Below are 18561 nucleotides of genomic sequence, written 5' to 3' on the forward strand. Positions count from 1 at the left end.
TTTCCGACGAGAGGCAACAACTAAGACCAGCAATACAGATTATAGAGAAATGTAAATTTATTTCATTTATACACGTCTATTTCCTTAAATATTCAATATATCGAAAATAGATTAAAAAGGAGATTGAAGGACTTAATGACGTGTATTTCCCGTAACAATATTTTGTATGATGAGCTTCAGAAGAGACTAATTAGCCTTAAGGAAACTGTCTAGCCTCACCACCCCAGCATATTAATTCTCGTCGAAATCCCCTAAGTGCATTTGGGGAGGGGGGTGTGACGATACGATGCCCCTTTTTTGCTGATGTTGCGTATAGGTCTACTGCCACTTTGCTGTCCCTAGACGTGCAGTGACAAGAATGGGCCAAAGCCCAAAGAATATAAAGAGCGGCCGAAGTATGCAATTTGAGATTCTCAAGGCAGTGAATATTGAGGTTATAATCTCCTAGGAAGAGGCACCTTCTGATTTCATAGACAGACATATCTACCGACACTTCTGCTACGAAGTTGCAGGTTTGTCCAAAATGTCGAATACGTATATACTAGAATACATGGCGTCATATCTCAGCGGACAGTTATCTTAAGGAGTTATATCGAAATACAAAATTCTGTCTATCTAGTAACACTTGGGTCTCCACACTCCGGAAAACTTAATGTTTTTTCTCCTGTTCACCCTTCGTAACACGCAGAAATTGTCTATGGGCCTACAGCTGTAATTTGTACGTCTCTTTTCAGAAATTGCACGAAGAGAAAACTTATTTCTGATTCGGTGCCTTACACCCGCCTCTTCGAATTCGAGAGCATCTTCAAATATATTTATTATATTTTATACTCATTTTTAGTATTATATGTTGATCTGGTTATGGCCTAATATCTACGGTAATAAGATTCTTCTACTAGTAACACTGCACGCCACTTATCTACAGTGCGTATCCACATAATTTCTTCTCTGTTCTATACAAAACGTCAATGGCACGATCAAATGAGGGCGGTTGTTATAACTGAAGACGAGGAACGTCAGAAAAAAACAAGAGATGACCACATTCAGGGTAATCTTCCCCATGGTTTGATACAAGAAAAGGCGCATTGCAGCTCAGCCACTGGGAAGTCATATTTTATAGCCCTAATATCCGTCATTAATCTCCTGGAATATGTGAGGCATTGACACCTAAAACACGCGACAGCGATGGCCAATAAGAAGTGTCCCTTTACCATGTTTTTGTTACGTGCGTGCTACTTTATCTTCATTATGGCTCAAGGAAGGGACTGAAACAGATGAGTCACTGTGGGACATGTTGTCTTGCTCCAGATTGTACTCCTGCTCTCAACTACGTTTTCAGAGCACAATTGTCTGGGCTCAGCAAACATCTCTAGCAGGCCGTGCTATTCTGTAGACGGATTATTTGAACGGATTGATGAGACGTCTTAACAGCGTAAAATAAACATGTTCTTCTGGCAGCTTAGTGCAGGGGTGTGAAAATTCATCTTACAGGACGAATGGGTCCATTCATTTCTTGAAAGCGAGTTTACATTTCTTCAACTAGGATCCTTATGTAATAACGAAAATTTTCTATTGATTAGAATATGTAACTGTTCGAAGAGTGACACAGTATCTCTGCTCTGATTCTTATATGAGCCCCTAACCGAGCACTGAACCCAGGCTAGATATCCTTGGAGGATGGTTCTTCTTGAAAAGTTGATAGTCAAGAAATTCCACGTCTTGTATGGGACCAGAAGCTTCATTATCGTGTTCACAAGCTCCTAACACTCGCTCACTTCCCAAACTAAACGAATTCAGTCCACATCCTATATCCAGTTTCTTTAATACGGAACGTAATATTGCACTGCCATCTACACCTTGGTCTACCGTATACATATTTCTCCTCTCCCGTGCATGATACTTGCCTCACCCATCTCATTTTCCTTGATTTCATCATCCTAGTAATATCTGGCGAAGAAAATGTTTTTAGAAGGTCCTCATTATGCCATTTTCTCAAGCCCGCGCCATAGCTCAAGCGGTTAATCGCTGTCTTCCTACCGCAGCGGCCCGTGTTCAAACCCGGGTCTGGTCAAGTGGGATTAGTGGTGGACAAAGTGGCGCTGAGGTAGGTTTTCTCCGAGTACTTCGGTTTCCCCTACCAATTTTCATTCCACCAAATTCTCCATCCTCATAATCACGCGGGGCAGGTAAAATAGGCCAATCAGTGGCCGCAGTGCCGAGTCTACCGAACTGGACTCCACCCCCCACTAAGCGAATAAATTCCATTTTCTCCACCATCCTGGTGCTGTCTCCGTCTTACATCCAAATATATATCCTTCCTTTCACGTGAGAGACAAAATTCCGCACTCGTGTGTTTAAGTTCTTAGACTTCAGATGGACAGGCAAAATATTCGATGCTTAATGGCAGCAAATATTCCCTTAATTTCATTAGGTTCCTTCATTTGTTTTCACTGTCCCTAAATATCTCAAGTTTGGAACGCTTCCTAACATTTTGTTTTCTTTTCGCTTACGTTTAGACCAAACTTCTTACTGGAGTCTAATGGGGTTTACTTCTCTGTTTATGATATTGTAACGAGTATTAGTGACTAACAACGCAGGTTGTGAATTTGATGAACGGATTTATTTACTCCTGACGCTCACCATCAGTAATTACACTTAATCATAGCGCTATCGCTATTTTTACACTTTATAATTCACTGATACACACGATAGTTCTTTCCTGCTAACCAACTTAAAACACAGGAACTATAAAAGTCTCCTTTAATTACACACTCCAAATATTACACATAAAGTCTTCTCTTCACAGGCGCACACTTGGAGGTAACTCTTAACTACACTGCACTGCACTCTCTACTCTTTTCCATGACGGCTTCCTGTCCTTGGCTCACGGCTTCGCAGCTTCTACTACTCACAAACCACCTTTGCTGTTCCTTATAAATCTTCGGCACGGACCACGCATAGAAAACACCTTATACTATTGTAGACATACTTACAGTTCTGTTGCCTAGCACTGGATATGGCGCGGACAACATTGAAAACACAAATCACATGATTCCTACCCAGCGAGTTCATTTGTGCGCTAATTGTTGCCTAGCAACGAGCTATAACATTCGTCCTATTGTTGTGTGCGCGTATCGGGGGTGTTTATCGAACAGTCGCCTGGCAATGCGTTGACATGTCACAGTATTAATGTTTTCGACCAAATAACTTATACCATTAGTATAGACAAGTTACTGTATCCCAGTCGAACACAGCCTCGGTAGTATGAACAGCATTTGCCTTTACAGATATAGATATGGCAGGTGCTTGTATGAAAACGAACAGAAACGACTGGATTGAAAATCTGTCGCTGTTGCTTGTAAATGTAGTTGATTCTGGTAATGTCAAGTAATAAGAATTAGTAATAAACATTACTGTCCTCTGTTACTCCATGTTAATTAAAGGTGTCTCCGAAACTTCGGACAACTACTATCGGAGTACAGGTCGCCACATACCAGAAGACAATATTTTTCATAGGCATAGGTGTAAAAGCGTGAAATCTAACAAAATTCAGTTTGTCTTCTGTGGCAGTTAAAAACAAAAATTGCAAACTGAAAGTTACACACATAATTAGTGGCTAACGCTAAAACGCAGATCTGAGTACATGTTTAAGAAATTCTCTTGTGTTTGCAAAAGTGGATGGGATGATCCCAGTATCTTCAGGGACTAGGAAAACAAATAAAAGTTCATTTAGTTCCGCTTTCGAGATTCGAACTGAGCAGCTTTCCAAAACCAATAAGAAGAAATAGACTTGAAATTATTCTGACGATGGTGTATGCTGTACAGAACTATTAGGCTTATTTTGGACTCTGGTATATAGAAGACATAAAACCACAACGTTTCAGAGACTGGGTCTGTCTCCGTCCTCAGGTGGATGGGGTAGTGTACACCTATTCTGTTGGATCCGTTAGAAAGGGCTAGTCCCAAGAACTGTTACTACATTCGTCATCTTTCCGGTGATGAGGGGAAATAATACCTTAAAAACTATTATAAAGAATGATTTAGTAATACTTTGGAAGGAAATGCTTATGGTGTTGTTAAGGGTATTCGCCTTTAGAAGTTGAGGGAAAAGACGAAAACCTGAGAAGCTGCCGATAATTGAAGCAGTACCTCTCGGTTAGAAATCTAGAGCATTACCGAATGAATTCAGATGAGGTGCAGCACAGTGGGTAACGAGTAAACAAACGACGCCTGCTGCATGCCAGGAGATGACAGACGATCCACTGTTCCTGAATATGGGGTTAGTGGTAAGGAAAGGACGCTAAGAGCGCATGCATGTTCTGCCAGAAAGCTGACGGTGCAATGCAACTGCAGGCCTCGTTTCTACAAGTAAATACCCTTCCTCGTGTCCTCAGTTTTATATTGACAGGGCTCCTAACTGTCCATCCCTGCAACGTCCATTTCACTGATTCTTGTATTATTTAATAATGCTGATTCAACACTGTCGATTGAGGAGAGAAGCTCTTATGAATTGTGAGCAGTTACAAATTTGAAACTACTATTCCGCAGTTTAAACGTATAAACTGAGGGAGAGTCCTGCAGTATATAGTAAAGTACTCGTGATTCGTATTCGAGAGGTCTATGGGTTCAAATCTCTGCTTGATAATCAGTTGTCATGACTGAGAATTTTCGTGGATCTCCGCAGTCCCTCCAGGCAAATACCACGAGAGGTTCCCTCCGCATCCTTCCCAGTTTATTTTCCTCTAACTTCCATTTTATTCAGTTCTAACATAATCACTGAGCAGGAGGCTTCAAAAGGTAACTCTCGTGATTCGTGCTCAGAAAGTGCTTGGTTCGAATACCGGCAAGAACACCTGTATCTTGACTCAGGATTATGTTAATTGTCAATAGTCGCTCGAGGAAAATTATATGATAGTACATCATGCTAGACCTCGACTGCATCCTTCCGCACCTTTTCTAATTCATTATTCATTGCATCAACAAATAAATCGACGCTAAATTATCTGAGAGCTTAGAGCATCGTTATATAAAGCGCAGATAAATAAACCTAATTAATCTTAATAAACTGAAAGCAAAGTTAAAAAATAGTAATTATTAACTAAGGTTATACAAAATCCAGGGTCAATCGAATAGGGCTGCAGAGCCATAGATAGATAAATAGATAGATAGATAGATAGATAGATAGATAGATAGATAGATAGATAGATAGATAGATAGATAGATAGATAGATACCTATCGAATGCAGCTCTGCCTACAATGTGCTACTCAGTGTGTGGAAGTTACATGGTAGAGCATTGAGGAAGCTGGGAACACCAGGCTGAATAGCAAATGAGAAAGCGTTCGGTAACAGGAGACCTCAGGCCGCGCCATAGCTCAAGCGGTTAGTCGCTGGCTTCCCACCGCGGCGGCCCGGGTTCGATCCCGAGTCTGGTCAAGTGGGATTTATGGTGGACAATGTGGCGCTGGGGCAACTTTTCTCTGAGTACTTCGGTTTCCCCTGCCAATCTACATTCCACCAATTGCTCCAAAATCACCCTCACCTATCATCTGGGGTTGGTGCAATAGCCCAGAAATGGCAGTAGTACAAGGGACTTAGTCCCAACCCACTAGCAATAAAAAAAAACAGGAGACCTCAGCCTGTGCGAAGGAAAAGTGGTTTTCTTTTGTAGAGTCTAAGTGAGTGTTGGTGTGTGTGGATATAATGACGTTTGATTATAAAAACACTTGAAATGTGGATAAATATGTAGCTAGCTGACTAATCCTCCGAAATGTTTCTTATATCCATTGAAGTTTTCGAACCACAAATTAACAAAGAAATATTTTCGACATAATTTTCACGCTTCTAGTGTACTTTCTTCACAGTGCTGGGCTGTGGTCAGAGTTGCTCTTCGATTATTCGGGATTTATAGTAATATTTGTACAGCGCTTTCAATTCTGTTTTTCCTGACCCACGTAACTTCTGTTTCACATTCATCTCACACTTAACTGTAGCGATTTTATCAAGAATCACTTGTCATAAAATACGCTAATTCATGACATAAAGTATAAGTCTTATTAAAGTCTATAATTTTTTTTAAACACAATACAATGTTAATATTTTATTACTGTCTACAGTGACATCTACACTAAGATTATTTTCGCAACACGCCGTAGAGTAGTTGGCTGAGGCACTTTGCTAGAAGCCGGAAGGTAGCAGGATCGAATCCCGATGAGGTGGAATTTTTCAATTTACCTAATCCTTCCAGCAGCACTATGTCCCTGGTTTCGACTCAGCCTCTACCAGAAATGAGTACCAGGAATATTTTTGGAATGTTCTTGTGGGTAAAGGGCGGCCGGAGCGTAAGGCTGACAACCTTACCGCCACCTGGGAGCCAGTTGTCTAGAAAATGTGGGAACGTCAACATCTCACAAACCTATGGGCCTCCACGGCCTGTTACAGGGATACCTTTATTTACTTACATTTCTCTTTGTACACTATTTATTAGTTATATTGAAAGACAGAGGAATTAGTGAGATGGTTGGAAAGGGATATAAGATAAATTGAGCACAACTATTACCTAGGGACAGAGGGGTGTTTGAAGCCGAGACCATGGGAATCGGGACAGGTAATACTGTGAAAGTAGCTAATGGAAATGGTCACTTAAGCTGCTTTTCATTATATTTGGTGGAAGTCATTTACAGACCCATCATGGTGTCACAGTTAGCTGCAGATTTGCGGACTTCTGGCAGACCACAGAACGCATTAAACTCACGCCTAAACCACTGTCATGAACTGATAGAATGTGAGGAGCACCAGTAAATATTGTATCGCATGTGATGACAATACTAGATTTAATGGTGCATTTATTCGACATATTCTGACGCCAGAATGGCTACAGAAGATCATGTCTCAGTAAAATAAAACCTAAAAATTAATCATCAATTACAAATAGATGGACCTGCAAATGTAAATTAATTTTCAGAGAATCTGTTCGTTTTGGAAAAATGAATAACATGTAATGGTAACTTTAAAATAGGGAAGATCGAACATGGCGATGGAGTGCATGGCATTATGGCTCAGTATTCGGGAGGTACTTACTTACTCATGCAGCTGAGCCCTTCTTGAGGAGCGGCAAATTCTGCGGCCACTCAAGAATTTCCCAGCATTTTATGAAACCCGAAGGTTCATTAACGTGTTCACAAGAGCCCTCCACTGGTCCCTATCCTGAGACAGACCAATCCAATCCATATAATCCCATCCTATCTCTCTAATATCCATTTTAATATTGTTCACCCACCTACGCCTTTTTCTTCCCTGTGGACTCTTTCCTTCTGGCTTTCCCACCAATATCCTATATGCATTCCTCGTCTCCCTCAATCGTGCTACATTCCCTGCCCACTTCATCCTCCTTGACTTCATCATTCTAATTATGCTTGGAGAAGAGTACAAGTTATGAAGCTCCTCATTATGCAATTTTCTCCAACCTCCTGTCACTTCATTTCTCTTCGGTCCAAATATTCTCCTCAACACCCTGTTCTCAAACACCCTCAGTCTATGTTTCTTCCTTAATGTCAGAGACCAAGTTTCACACTCATACAGAACCACAAGCAAAATTGTAATTTTGTATATTCTAATTTTTATGTTCTTGGAGAGCAGACGAGAAGCCAAAAGGTTCTGGACTGAATGGTAGCAAGCATTACCAGAGTTCAATGTCCTCTAAATTTCCTCCTGAATCAGGTTTCGATTTGTTATCGTTGTTCCCAAATATCTTAACCGTATCACATTTTCAAAACATCTGTTTCCTAGCTTTATGTCATGATTTTGCCCTGCATTTTGGTGTTAAGACAGCAACATATACTTAGTTTCTTCTGTGTTTATTTCTAGACCAACCTCCTTACCAGCGTCAATTAAAGTCTGTGTGTTTTTCTTTATGGTGTCTACATTATCACCCAGTAGATTCACATCATCGGCACAGATCAACAGCTGATATATCCCGTTTAATTTCAATCCCACCTGGTTTCCCTGGACGTTCCTAATGGCATATTCTAAAGCAAAGTTGAAGAGGAGTGGCAATAAAACATCTCGTTGTTTTAGACCATTCTGGTATTCGGGAGGTTCAGTGTTCAATTATCCGTTCGGAGACCGGTACGGGTGTGTGAGCTTTTCTTGATTTCACCATATAAATACTGAAAAAAGACTCACATCAGGACACGGTTGATTTGTTCCATATCTGTTTAAATTTATTACTCACTAGTCATCCACCCACTTAATCCTACAAAATCTGAGCCACAGAAAATATGGAAAAATAAAATATAATGGAAAAATGTATTTGGACAGCTTCAAAAGATCTGACATTTTTAGTGTTGGTATACATTTGTATATTTTATGATTTATTCACTCTTAATATATTTAAAGTTCAGTTCAGGCAACAGAGACAACACGGCAGAATGAAGTATGGTCATTAAGCTTAAAATAAATATAAGATGCTTATTTTCTCAAAATTGCTGGTCCTAGCAGATAGTATAAAATGCAGATATCATTAAAACCTATACTTTATACTGAAATAGCTCTTCCGTGGTGTATGTTACACCAAACTCAGTGGAAAGTAATTTAGGCCTCCCTGTAGTGCAATGTCTGTGTTGTCACTCGACAGAATTCATTACCGCAATGTACAGCTTTTACTGCCCATTTACAACAATGACATATTTCAGACTGTATTGCAAGAATATCAGAACGACTGACAGATATCTCAAAGAAAGCACATAATATGTCTCTATATACTGGTGTGAGTCAGGCAAAATTCAACGGCAAATAATTTCATTCTTATCTTCATCCTTCGCCCCATTTTTCCTTTCATTTGTCACTTTCATGCTTTTTTTCCCTTCGTTTCTCTTTCGACTTTTGGAACAATGACTCAAGTGTCATCTCTTTCTTTCAGATAGAACAGTTTCGAAAATTAAACCGATATATGAGTGAGAATGGCATAACATATGCATGCATTCGCCACCTATACATGGCCATTAAACGCTTTGTATTAAATGTGTAAATTCATGAATGGATTATGCCTTTCCATCCTCCTATTACAACAGGTTGTACTAACAATATTTTAAAACAATCGAATATAAGAAGATTGTCGTAAGAGAAATTAAGTTATTATGTGAAGCAATTTGCGGCAATTTTAGGCAGCCACGTGTAATTACATTATCACTTGTATTAATGAATATAGACCGTGTTTGGTTTGGTGAACGGATTTATTAATACGTTATTCAATCAACTTGTACTTACAAGCAATACAGCGCTATCGCTGATCTACACAATTTACAGTTCACCGTTAAACACGCATTAGGATTCTCACTCTTCACTAGTCGTAACCTGGTAACGTAATCAAAACAGTCTCACTGTGATTAGGTCTTCTAGCCATATATTAAATCTTCACCGGATGACTTCTAATTCTTCTTCAACCACTGACTTCCCGTGGCTATCGCCTACCGACAGCTGACTCAGTTCTCATTCTCATGGGCTCTTGTACTCAGCTGTATGCCGTTGTACGCCCATTCTCCTGACTCTCTCTCTCTTCTACAACAATTCTCTTACAACTTCTGAACTCCCAATTCCAGTTCTCTAATCCTCCTAGCTACAAGCAGACTCTTGTTGTATAGACTCGGGTAGGACCCCACGGAAATCACATGTCACGTGTCAGAATACCTGTCTGTTGGCCCGTCGTCCAACCCTGAGCATGACGCTGACCGCATAGGAAACACTTCTTCTAGTGCCGTTTCTATTGTTTCTTGCAGGCGTTGTCCAGAAATGGCTCCACATGTCACAATAATTTATCTTTTATTTAGTTGCAAGTGAATCAGTGACAAAGTCGGACTATGTCACAGGATGACAAGCTAGCTAGACACAATTAAGCATGTTCGAAGCTAGTGGCGCTAACATGACCCTTTGTTGTACGAACGTAAGAAAACTGGGCAAAGCACAACTGATGCAATGAAAGAGAGAGTGAGTCGCTTGTATGTACATTTGGTAATCTCCTCCTTTGGGAAGACACAGTCTATACGGTCTCACTGGAGAGACGGCTGTGACATGTATCGCTGAGCCCTCTTCGGATTTTGTCCGAGGATGAAGATGGTTTTTCTCCGGCCTTCGGGAAAGTACCTACTGGCATCTGCGAGCACTTACTTAAACGAAACCTCTTCAGTTTATAGAATGTTAATAAAATTGCTATAAATCAACCAACTGAATCATCTATTAGGTTTCTCTGTTTATTGTGGACACATGGAAACTTTTCGCTAAGGGCTAGAGGAAAGTTGAGTGCGGTAACCGCTCATGAGCACCAGCACTAACAAACAGCGACCTTGCATCTCACGGACTTGCCCTGCTGGAAGCATAACCGTGCCAGGCGGTACCTGATCACCATAACCCACATGCTGGCGTATTGTCTTCCATCGCTGTGGAAACTCAGGGTCAAGATCATCGCGGGACATTGAAGCAAGTCTTTACTGAGTGTTTATGTTGTTCCCTGACTTATTGCAACATGTCCTGGCATGTTTTCATGCGTCCTGAACTCTTCTCATGAATGAATGATTGTATAAGGTGTGGGCCTTCTTGGCCCTTGCACCGAGAACACAGTGATCTATTGTACGTCTGAAATCTTCTCATACTTCCTGAACTGTCCTTGCACGTTCTGAACTGGCTTCAAATGTTCTAAACTGATCCTCACACGTCACTAAATGTTCTCACAGTTCCTAACATATCCTCAAATTTACTGAACTGTTCTCACTTATCCTCAATGGCCTTAAATGTCTTCAGCTGCCCTGTAATTATCTTCACTGTCTTAAACCAACCGTCCCGAGATTAATAATGAGTCAGCTCTAGTTAATATATGACAGAGTGCCAAAGACAGCCGAGCGGGCAAGAATTAGTGAAGCTTCCCCTACCCCCCTACAATATATCTCCCCTCTTCCATCTGCGAAGAGGCTCTCAGATCTAAAACGAATGGCAGAGAGAAGGTTACAATATTATAAAGCTTGATTTCCAAGTCAAGGAATATAATTCTCGCTGACGTTTCGCATTATGAATTACAGCAGAATCATTCCTTCCTATAATCCCCTTGGAGGAAGCCATCCGAGTTCCTGGCCAGAGTTACAGTAACCTAATGGTACTACGGTTCTAATCCATTGCCAGGCATATTCTGCTTGGAACGCAGAATGTTCCTTACTTCCATAAGATTCTTTTCAAAGGAAACAGTAGCAAGGAAGTTTCAGAACTTTCACTTTATTATAACACTTCTGTTATATAGTACTTCAGTGTCCATCTGCATGCTTATACATGTAACTAATGTAATTATTATTTATTTGGGATATACTTAATGACGTTGGTGGCAGCTCTGACTGTATAACCTCAATCAGAATCGTCGGTGTCCTGCTCGAAATTCCAATCGATTACTGCCCATGACAAGCATGAAGCGTTAAACAAAATTCCTGAGGCACAGTTATATAGCAGTCATTAGATGACACCATGAAATGAAATGCTAAATGTGCTACTGAATTCCACGGACATATTTTTTACATTATTTTCTGATATTTACGGAAGTGTTATCCGTAAATTCACTGAGCTTTATCGTGTTTTTATTGGTCTCTTTTTGTAAATGTTTGAAGAGTACCTTGATGTGGACCACAAATGCTCCTTCCAATCCTTATTCAAAATTTTTCTTCATATTTCCATTAACTTTGAAAATAAAAACAGCGTCCTTGGAACCCTCAGAAGCAAGCAATTTATCACCGACACTTGCACAATTCGTTACGAGCAATCGGTAAGCTTGTATCGATTTATTTCGGGACGACAAACGGAGCTTCATAATCGGCACTCTTCACTCAATATTTGGATTATCAAAGGAAGGGCAGTGGAATGAGCGGGGCATAAAACGTACGTGCTCAACAGAATTTAGGTCCCTGAACTTGATGAGAAATGATCACTTTGGAGACCAAAAAATATGAGTATAATAGAGGTCCTAAAGTAGCAGAATGCCGATCACAGTGGTCGTACGGTCTAAGGCATGAATTGTCTTCGCTCTCTCGAAAGCTGGGATCGTGGGTTCGAATCCCACTCTAGGCATTGCTGCCTGTGTGCGTTTATGTGCTGTTTGTGCTGTTCTGCATGTAAGTAGAGGCCTTAAGACGTGCTGATTCCCCGTCCAATGAGTGCTACCGACTGTGTGTAAGGTCAAACAAATGGCTGTAGAGCCATTATAAAATTTTGCAGAATATATAAAATTGTGGAGTTGAGTCACTCAGTTCAGGATAAGTTCCAATAGCGAGCTGTTGTGTAAAAGCTGATGAGCCCTCGGCTTTCTTGAAGTCGTAGAACTTATTGACTAGACAAACCACTGCTATGGTCTCAGGAGATGGTAAATTCAGTTGTTTCATTTTGCTAGAAAGACGAAGAAATTTCATTTCAATAAAAATAACCATGCCTTAGTATAATCTGTAGTTCAAATTCCGCCCGCCAAAATAGCATGCAGAAATTGCAAACGGCTGATGTCCACACTTTCTACTAGAACTGACCTCAGTAACAAGTTTAACGAATATATGTTCCAGGTCCTAGCGCTGATCAACGCTCTGATGACACTGTGTTTGGCCACTCCTCCACCAGGCTACGTGAAGAAGCCTGAAAAGGACAAGGTAAGCTGAGATCACCGCCTGCATCCCGCTGTTGTCCCTGTTGTTGCCAATCGTTGCAAACCTCTCTTCTTCAGTCTTGTTCACATTTATCATCTAAATATTTACTGATCTGTTTACAAAATGAACTATAGTAAATATACTCAAAATTGCTACAAGAATACTGCTTTCAGACGTGATGCCATGCAGATTGGTAGATACATATGAACCTTACGGAAGAACCTGCTGCCTCCATCATCAGGGAAGAAGAGAGAGGCAGCAGGTTACTCCGACACGTTTGGACCTACGTGTACGTACCAAATTACATAGGGCCATATTAGCTAACTAACTAGCTCCACGGAGATGAGCCCTTCTTGAGGAGCCGCCAGTCACACAACTACTCAAGAATTTCACAACATTTCATGGAACCCGAAGGTTTGTTACCGCGTTCACAAGAGTCGCTCACTGGTCCTATTCTGAGCCAGACCGATCCTGTCCATAACACACCATCGTACCTCTCTAAGATCCATTTTATCATTATTCACCCACCTCCTTCTTGGCCTTCATATTCGTTCCTTTCTTTGTCTGTCTATCCCACCAATATATTTTTTTTGTATCTCCGTTTATTTATACAATCGGTCCATATGAAGGACTATAAGTACATCTTGTGAAATACTTAATCTAAGGCTTAAGCACTAAAAATAGAATATGTCAGGGAGAGTAATGCTCCAGTGAGCATGCTCTAGGAATCTATTTCGATTGTAACTTTAGTATATTATGTGTTACATTTATGTGAAGTGCGTCGTTAGGTCGGTTGGCTTATGCATTTTGAGTCTTCTGGGCTCGTCTGCACCGTTTAATAATGTGGTTGCCAGTTCATTTGGATGTGCTCTTATCTTGTCTTTATATTTGCGGCTGATGTTTGTAGTTTCTTCCCGCACTGTGTGCATGCCTAGATGTTTTCGACGTACCGCGGTGCATTGACTATAGCGCAAAGTACTTTATTTTGAAATCTCTGCAACATTTCTATATTGGATGTACTTGCAGTTCCCCATAATGGTGCTCCGTAAGTCCAAATAGGCCTCAGTATTGTCTTGTAAACTAGGAGTATATTTTCGGGAGACAGTTCTGACTTTTTGCCAATTAGCTAATGCATCTGACTAAATGTAACGTCCAGTTGTTTTCTTTTGGCGAGAATATGTGTGCGCCAGGTCAACCGCCTGTCCAGGTGAAGGCCTAAGTAGTTGACTGATTCCTCTTGTGGTATGCATGTTCCGTTTAATAGTACCGGAGGGCAGGTTCCGTGTCTCAAAGCGAAGGTGATGTGCACGGATTTAGTTTCGTTGGCCTTAATTCTCCACCGCTGTAGCCATTCTCCGAATTGGTCTAAGTGCGTTTGCAGTATCCGGGATGCTTCAGTAGGGTTCTCATGAGACGCTAGTATTGTTGTGTCGTCGGCATAGGTGGCAAGCACTGTTTGTCCGGTTTCTGGCAAGTCAGCCGTATATATGGAGTACAGCATAGGGCAAAGGATACTTCCCTGCGGAACTCCGGATAAGACAGGATATAATTCCGTATAGGCTTCATCGTATTTAACTAAGAAGTTCTGTCGGCCAGATAAGACTTTAATAGAGAATACATTGGACATGAAAGAACGCACTTGAGTTTTTAAAATAAGCCTATGTGCCAAATTTTATAGAAGGCTTGGCTTATATCAGCACATACAGCTGAGCAGTAGCGCCTGTTTTCAAAATCACTATGAATTTGGTTTACTAATCGATGTATTTTTTCGATTGTTCCGTGACCTTTTCTAAAGCCAAATTAATGTGTAGGTATGAGCTAATTATCGTCGATTTCAGGTACTAATCGTTTGAGCATTATTTTTTTCAAAACATTGGAGAGAATCGGTAGGAGACTAATGGGTCTATACGATGCAACATCGTTTGTATTTTTTCCAGTTTTCAAAATCATGACTATTTGTGCGACTTTCCATTGACATGGGGAAGTATTCGAGTCGAAAAATTGCATTGAAGATGTATGTTAGTACTTTGAATCTTTTGTCGGACAATTCTTTTAGTATTTTCCGGTGATGAGGTCATATCCCGGTGCCTTTTTTGAACTAATGCCATGGCGTATGATAGTTTCTACCTCTCTTTGAGTGGTTTTATTTATTGGGAAGGCGATCTGAAACGGAATCTCGAGCTGTTTGTTAATTTCCTCTTCAGCTGCTGGTAGTCGGGATGGATTAGGTTGGAAAACTGTGCGTAGTTGTTCGGCAAAAGTCGTAACCTTTGGCAGGTCGGTTCTACCCAAGTGTTGTCTCGTTTCCTTATTGGTGATATATGCAGTTTAGGTTGTTTTAATTTACGGGTAGCCTTCCATAGAGAGTAATTCGTGGCTCCAGTTGGGGTTAGTCCTCTGAGGTATTCTTTTATTGAGTCATTTTTAGTTTATATGTTAACTTTTTAAGTTCTTTTACAAGTCTGTTGAACTTTTGTTTATCAGCCAGACTCCTTGTTAGTTGCCATCTTTTTCTAGCTTTCCTACTCAATATCATAAATGCACTCCTCTTCGTCCCCCCCCCTTTCTTGCTACATGCCGTGCCATCTCATCCTCCTTGACCTGTTCATTCTAATTAAACTTCTCGAAGAGTACAAGTTATGAAGGTCTTCACTATAAAGTTTCCTGCAACCTTCTTTCACATCATTCCTCTTTGGTCCACATAACATCTCAGGACCCTGTTCTCAAACACCCTCACTGTATTTTTCTCCCATTAATGTCAGAGACCAAGTTTTACATCCATACAAACCGACAGGAAAAAATATAGTTTTGTATATTCTAATTTTTATGTTTTTAGACAGCAGACAAAAAACCGAAGGTTCTGGACTGAATGGTAGCAAGCACCAAGTGAATTAAATCTCCTCTTAATTTCCTCTTGAATGACAAGTCCAACTGGGTCCACTTGGCATGGCGGCCACTGATTGGCCTATTGTAGCCTGCCCCGAGTGATTATGATGATGAAGGGGTATTTGGCGGAATGAAGATTGGCGGGGAAAACCGAAGTACGCGGAGAAAACCTGCCCCAGCGCCACTTTGTCCACCACAAATCCCACTTTACTAGACCCGGGATCGAACCCGGCCCGCCGCGGTGGGAAGCCAGCGACTAACCGCTTGAGCTATGGCGCGGCCCTGCACTTGTCACACTTGCTGGAAAGATGTCTATCTCTCGAAAGCACACCGATTCACTTCTGAACCTACGGCTTCTCAACTGGCCTCCTTTTATCCCTGCCAGGGAACTGGGATAGGAATCACCTCCTTGAAGAATTATGTTTTTGTGTCCGATGTAATTGTTTGTTTATGAATGCTTTGTCAGGGGAACGTGTTTATACTTGCTACCTAAGCAACGATGTGTTCTCTGTTATTTGTTGTAAACCATCAATATTCGTTGCCGCGGAAACATGATTACCGAGTCGTTGTCTAGAAACGGACGCCTGGCTCCGACTGCATTACTATGGCTTTCAGGCGTCATGTCACAATATATGTATTTTTTCTCATTGGAAAAATAAGATTTTTTCCTTCATTTCATTTTTTTTTCGGAAGCCGTAATTCTTATCTTAATGTTGATACTAACGGCATTACACTCCGGTCTAGAAAACCGAGATTAAAGGCCGTGGAAATCCGTTGCGCTGACCAAGCGGCAAAAGTTGGCACCAACTTCGCCGACAAGCGGCGGTCCTTTTATCGGTATAGTTCGCTTGCGAAATAAAGTCCACGGAGGAATAACAGCAATACACATAAATCCTACATATATTAATTTTAAACATATTCTGTCGTTTCTGTATACGTGTGTGTATGTGTGGGCAAACGTCACATGATCCCTATGAGGAACTCACTCAGTTTCTTTATAACCGTCACGTCGCCGAGCCCTGTGTGATGAATTTTCAAGAAACGTCGTGGCTACATAAACTGCACTGCCCATTTGTATAGCTGGTAGATGAATGGAATTCGTTGCATGATAGTGAGTATGCTTCTGTGAAAACCCAGTGGCACGTGATGGCTCTGCATTAGTAAAACCACGTATTCAGGATAGAAACATCGTGACATTCCACAAACCTTGCACAAACCTGTTGACATCTGGAAGAACCAGTGAAAGCAGAGAAAGGCAAAGTGAAAAATGTCCCTAACGAGATAATGGTATAAGCGAAAACACAGCATTTTAACTAGTTAGTTAGAGGCGACTGTCTTATTGAAAGAAGAAATTATTTTACAAGCATTCAAACATTATTCGAAGACAGAACGATTCTAACCGTTTGTAGCTACTTAGCTGAGCCGCTTAAAGATTATGAAGGCTACTGTATAGCCGCCGATCAAAGGGGCCGCGCTGTTTAAGACATGAATTGTCTTCGGACGCTCGAATTATGAGATCATGGGTTCGAATCCCACTCAAGGTATAGATATCTGTGTGCGTTTATTCTGTATTTGTGCTGTTCTGTGTAGGTAGCGACCTTGCGACGGACTGATCCCCCGTCCAAGGAGTCCTACCGACAGTGTATAGGATCAAGTAACCGAAAAAGCGGCCAAGGCCCAACATAGGGCAGTAAATCTATAATAATAATAATAATAATATACAGCCGTAAAGTAAAACTGAGTACATACAGAAGCGTATTATGGACCGCATTATTTGTACTGGTACGAGTTTCATTATCTATCTTATATGGAGCCCATTAAGAAAATTCTATCAGGGCCAAAGCCTTATTAGGTGTTAGCTACTATTTATTTTATTAAAATCGCAGTTCGGATCAGTTACCATAACGGTTGGTTAAGGTACATTAACATGTAAAGAGACTTAAAATCAGAAAAAACTTATTATTCGTCATGAGATAATTAGTTATATGTATCTTTTTATCAGGTATTACTGATTAATTCCATGAAGCAGAGTCTTTTTTAGAACCTAATTGTCGCTGCTGTACTCAAAAAAATCTCGGCCTATTAATGCACCAGAAGGTTCATTGGTATGTTTACAAGAGGCGGCCAGTGGATCGTATCCTGTGCTTTCTCATACCTAGGTCACTGTAAAGAACTGATCTAAGTCTGAGGCCTTGTGGAATGCTTGATAATATTTTCAGTCTTTTCTGGTGAGGAGTAATTATCTCTGCGCCCGAGGAGGACCACTCTCTGCCGAATCTCTGACATTAATTATTTAGACTCAAAATTACTGGGTTTTTTGCACTCTTCCATCGTTCGGTTATTCTAGAGTCTAGTAAACACGATGTTTCGGAAGCTAGATCTGTTTCCGTCCTCGGGTGAGGGGGCAAGACAGTGATCGAAGTTAGGTGTTTCTAGGGGACCCAGATGAGTAGATGTCTACTCCAACATCTGAGGACAAATACAGATCCAGTTTCCGAAACGTTGCATTTTTAGTCTCTAGATGTAAAAAGTAAAACAACAGTCACCTTCGTCGGAACCCTTTAAAATCTACTGTTTATTTATTATATTAGCGCTTATCCTCCGTAAATAATGGACGTCTCCTCCAGCCAGAATCTCAATTGTCATAGTGACAAAGAGCCCACTTAACATACAATTTATTTGCCGTACAGTTGCAATACGTGGGCAGAAACATTGCGTAATTTTCCGCAGTTTCACAGAAAAAAAACAAATGATTCATATTTGTCTTTTCATTGTGAAGACGCGACACGTGAACAGTTACACGAACGTTCCTTTCCGTACACTCTGCTCATAAAGCAACTGGCCTTCACATGTAGCGATAAATTTAACTGTCAACAATAGTCCCGCAACAACAGCTGTACTTTTCATTTCTCACATTCCTTTAAATTTTACAAGTAGTTACTATAGGATTCTGACGATGGTGTATAACACACTGATATGTTGGGATTTTGGACTTTATCCATCGTCCTGGCTCT

The 18561-nt window shown here is 40.8% G+C and overlaps 1 protein-coding gene across 1 annotated transcript in view; it reads left to right on the forward strand.

Annotated features, from left to right (window-relative positions):
- Positions 1-18561, forward strand: part of LOC117282377 (mucin-5AC-like) — a 36841-nt gene that overhangs the window by 616 nt on the left and 17664 nt on the right. The window contains exon 2 of the mRNA XM_033751748.1: positions 12581-12664. Within this exon, the coding sequence (XP_033607639.1) occupies positions 12581-12664 (84 nt within the window). The remainder of the gene's footprint in view (positions 1-12580; positions 12665-18561) is intronic.

Source organism: Cryptotermes secundus, unplaced genomic scaffold (genome assembly GCF_002891405.2).
Source record: "Cryptotermes secundus unplaced genomic scaffold, Csec_1.0 scaffold1058, whole genome shotgun sequence".
NCBI lineage: Eukaryota > Metazoa > Arthropoda > Insecta > Blattodea > Kalotermitidae > Cryptotermes > Cryptotermes secundus.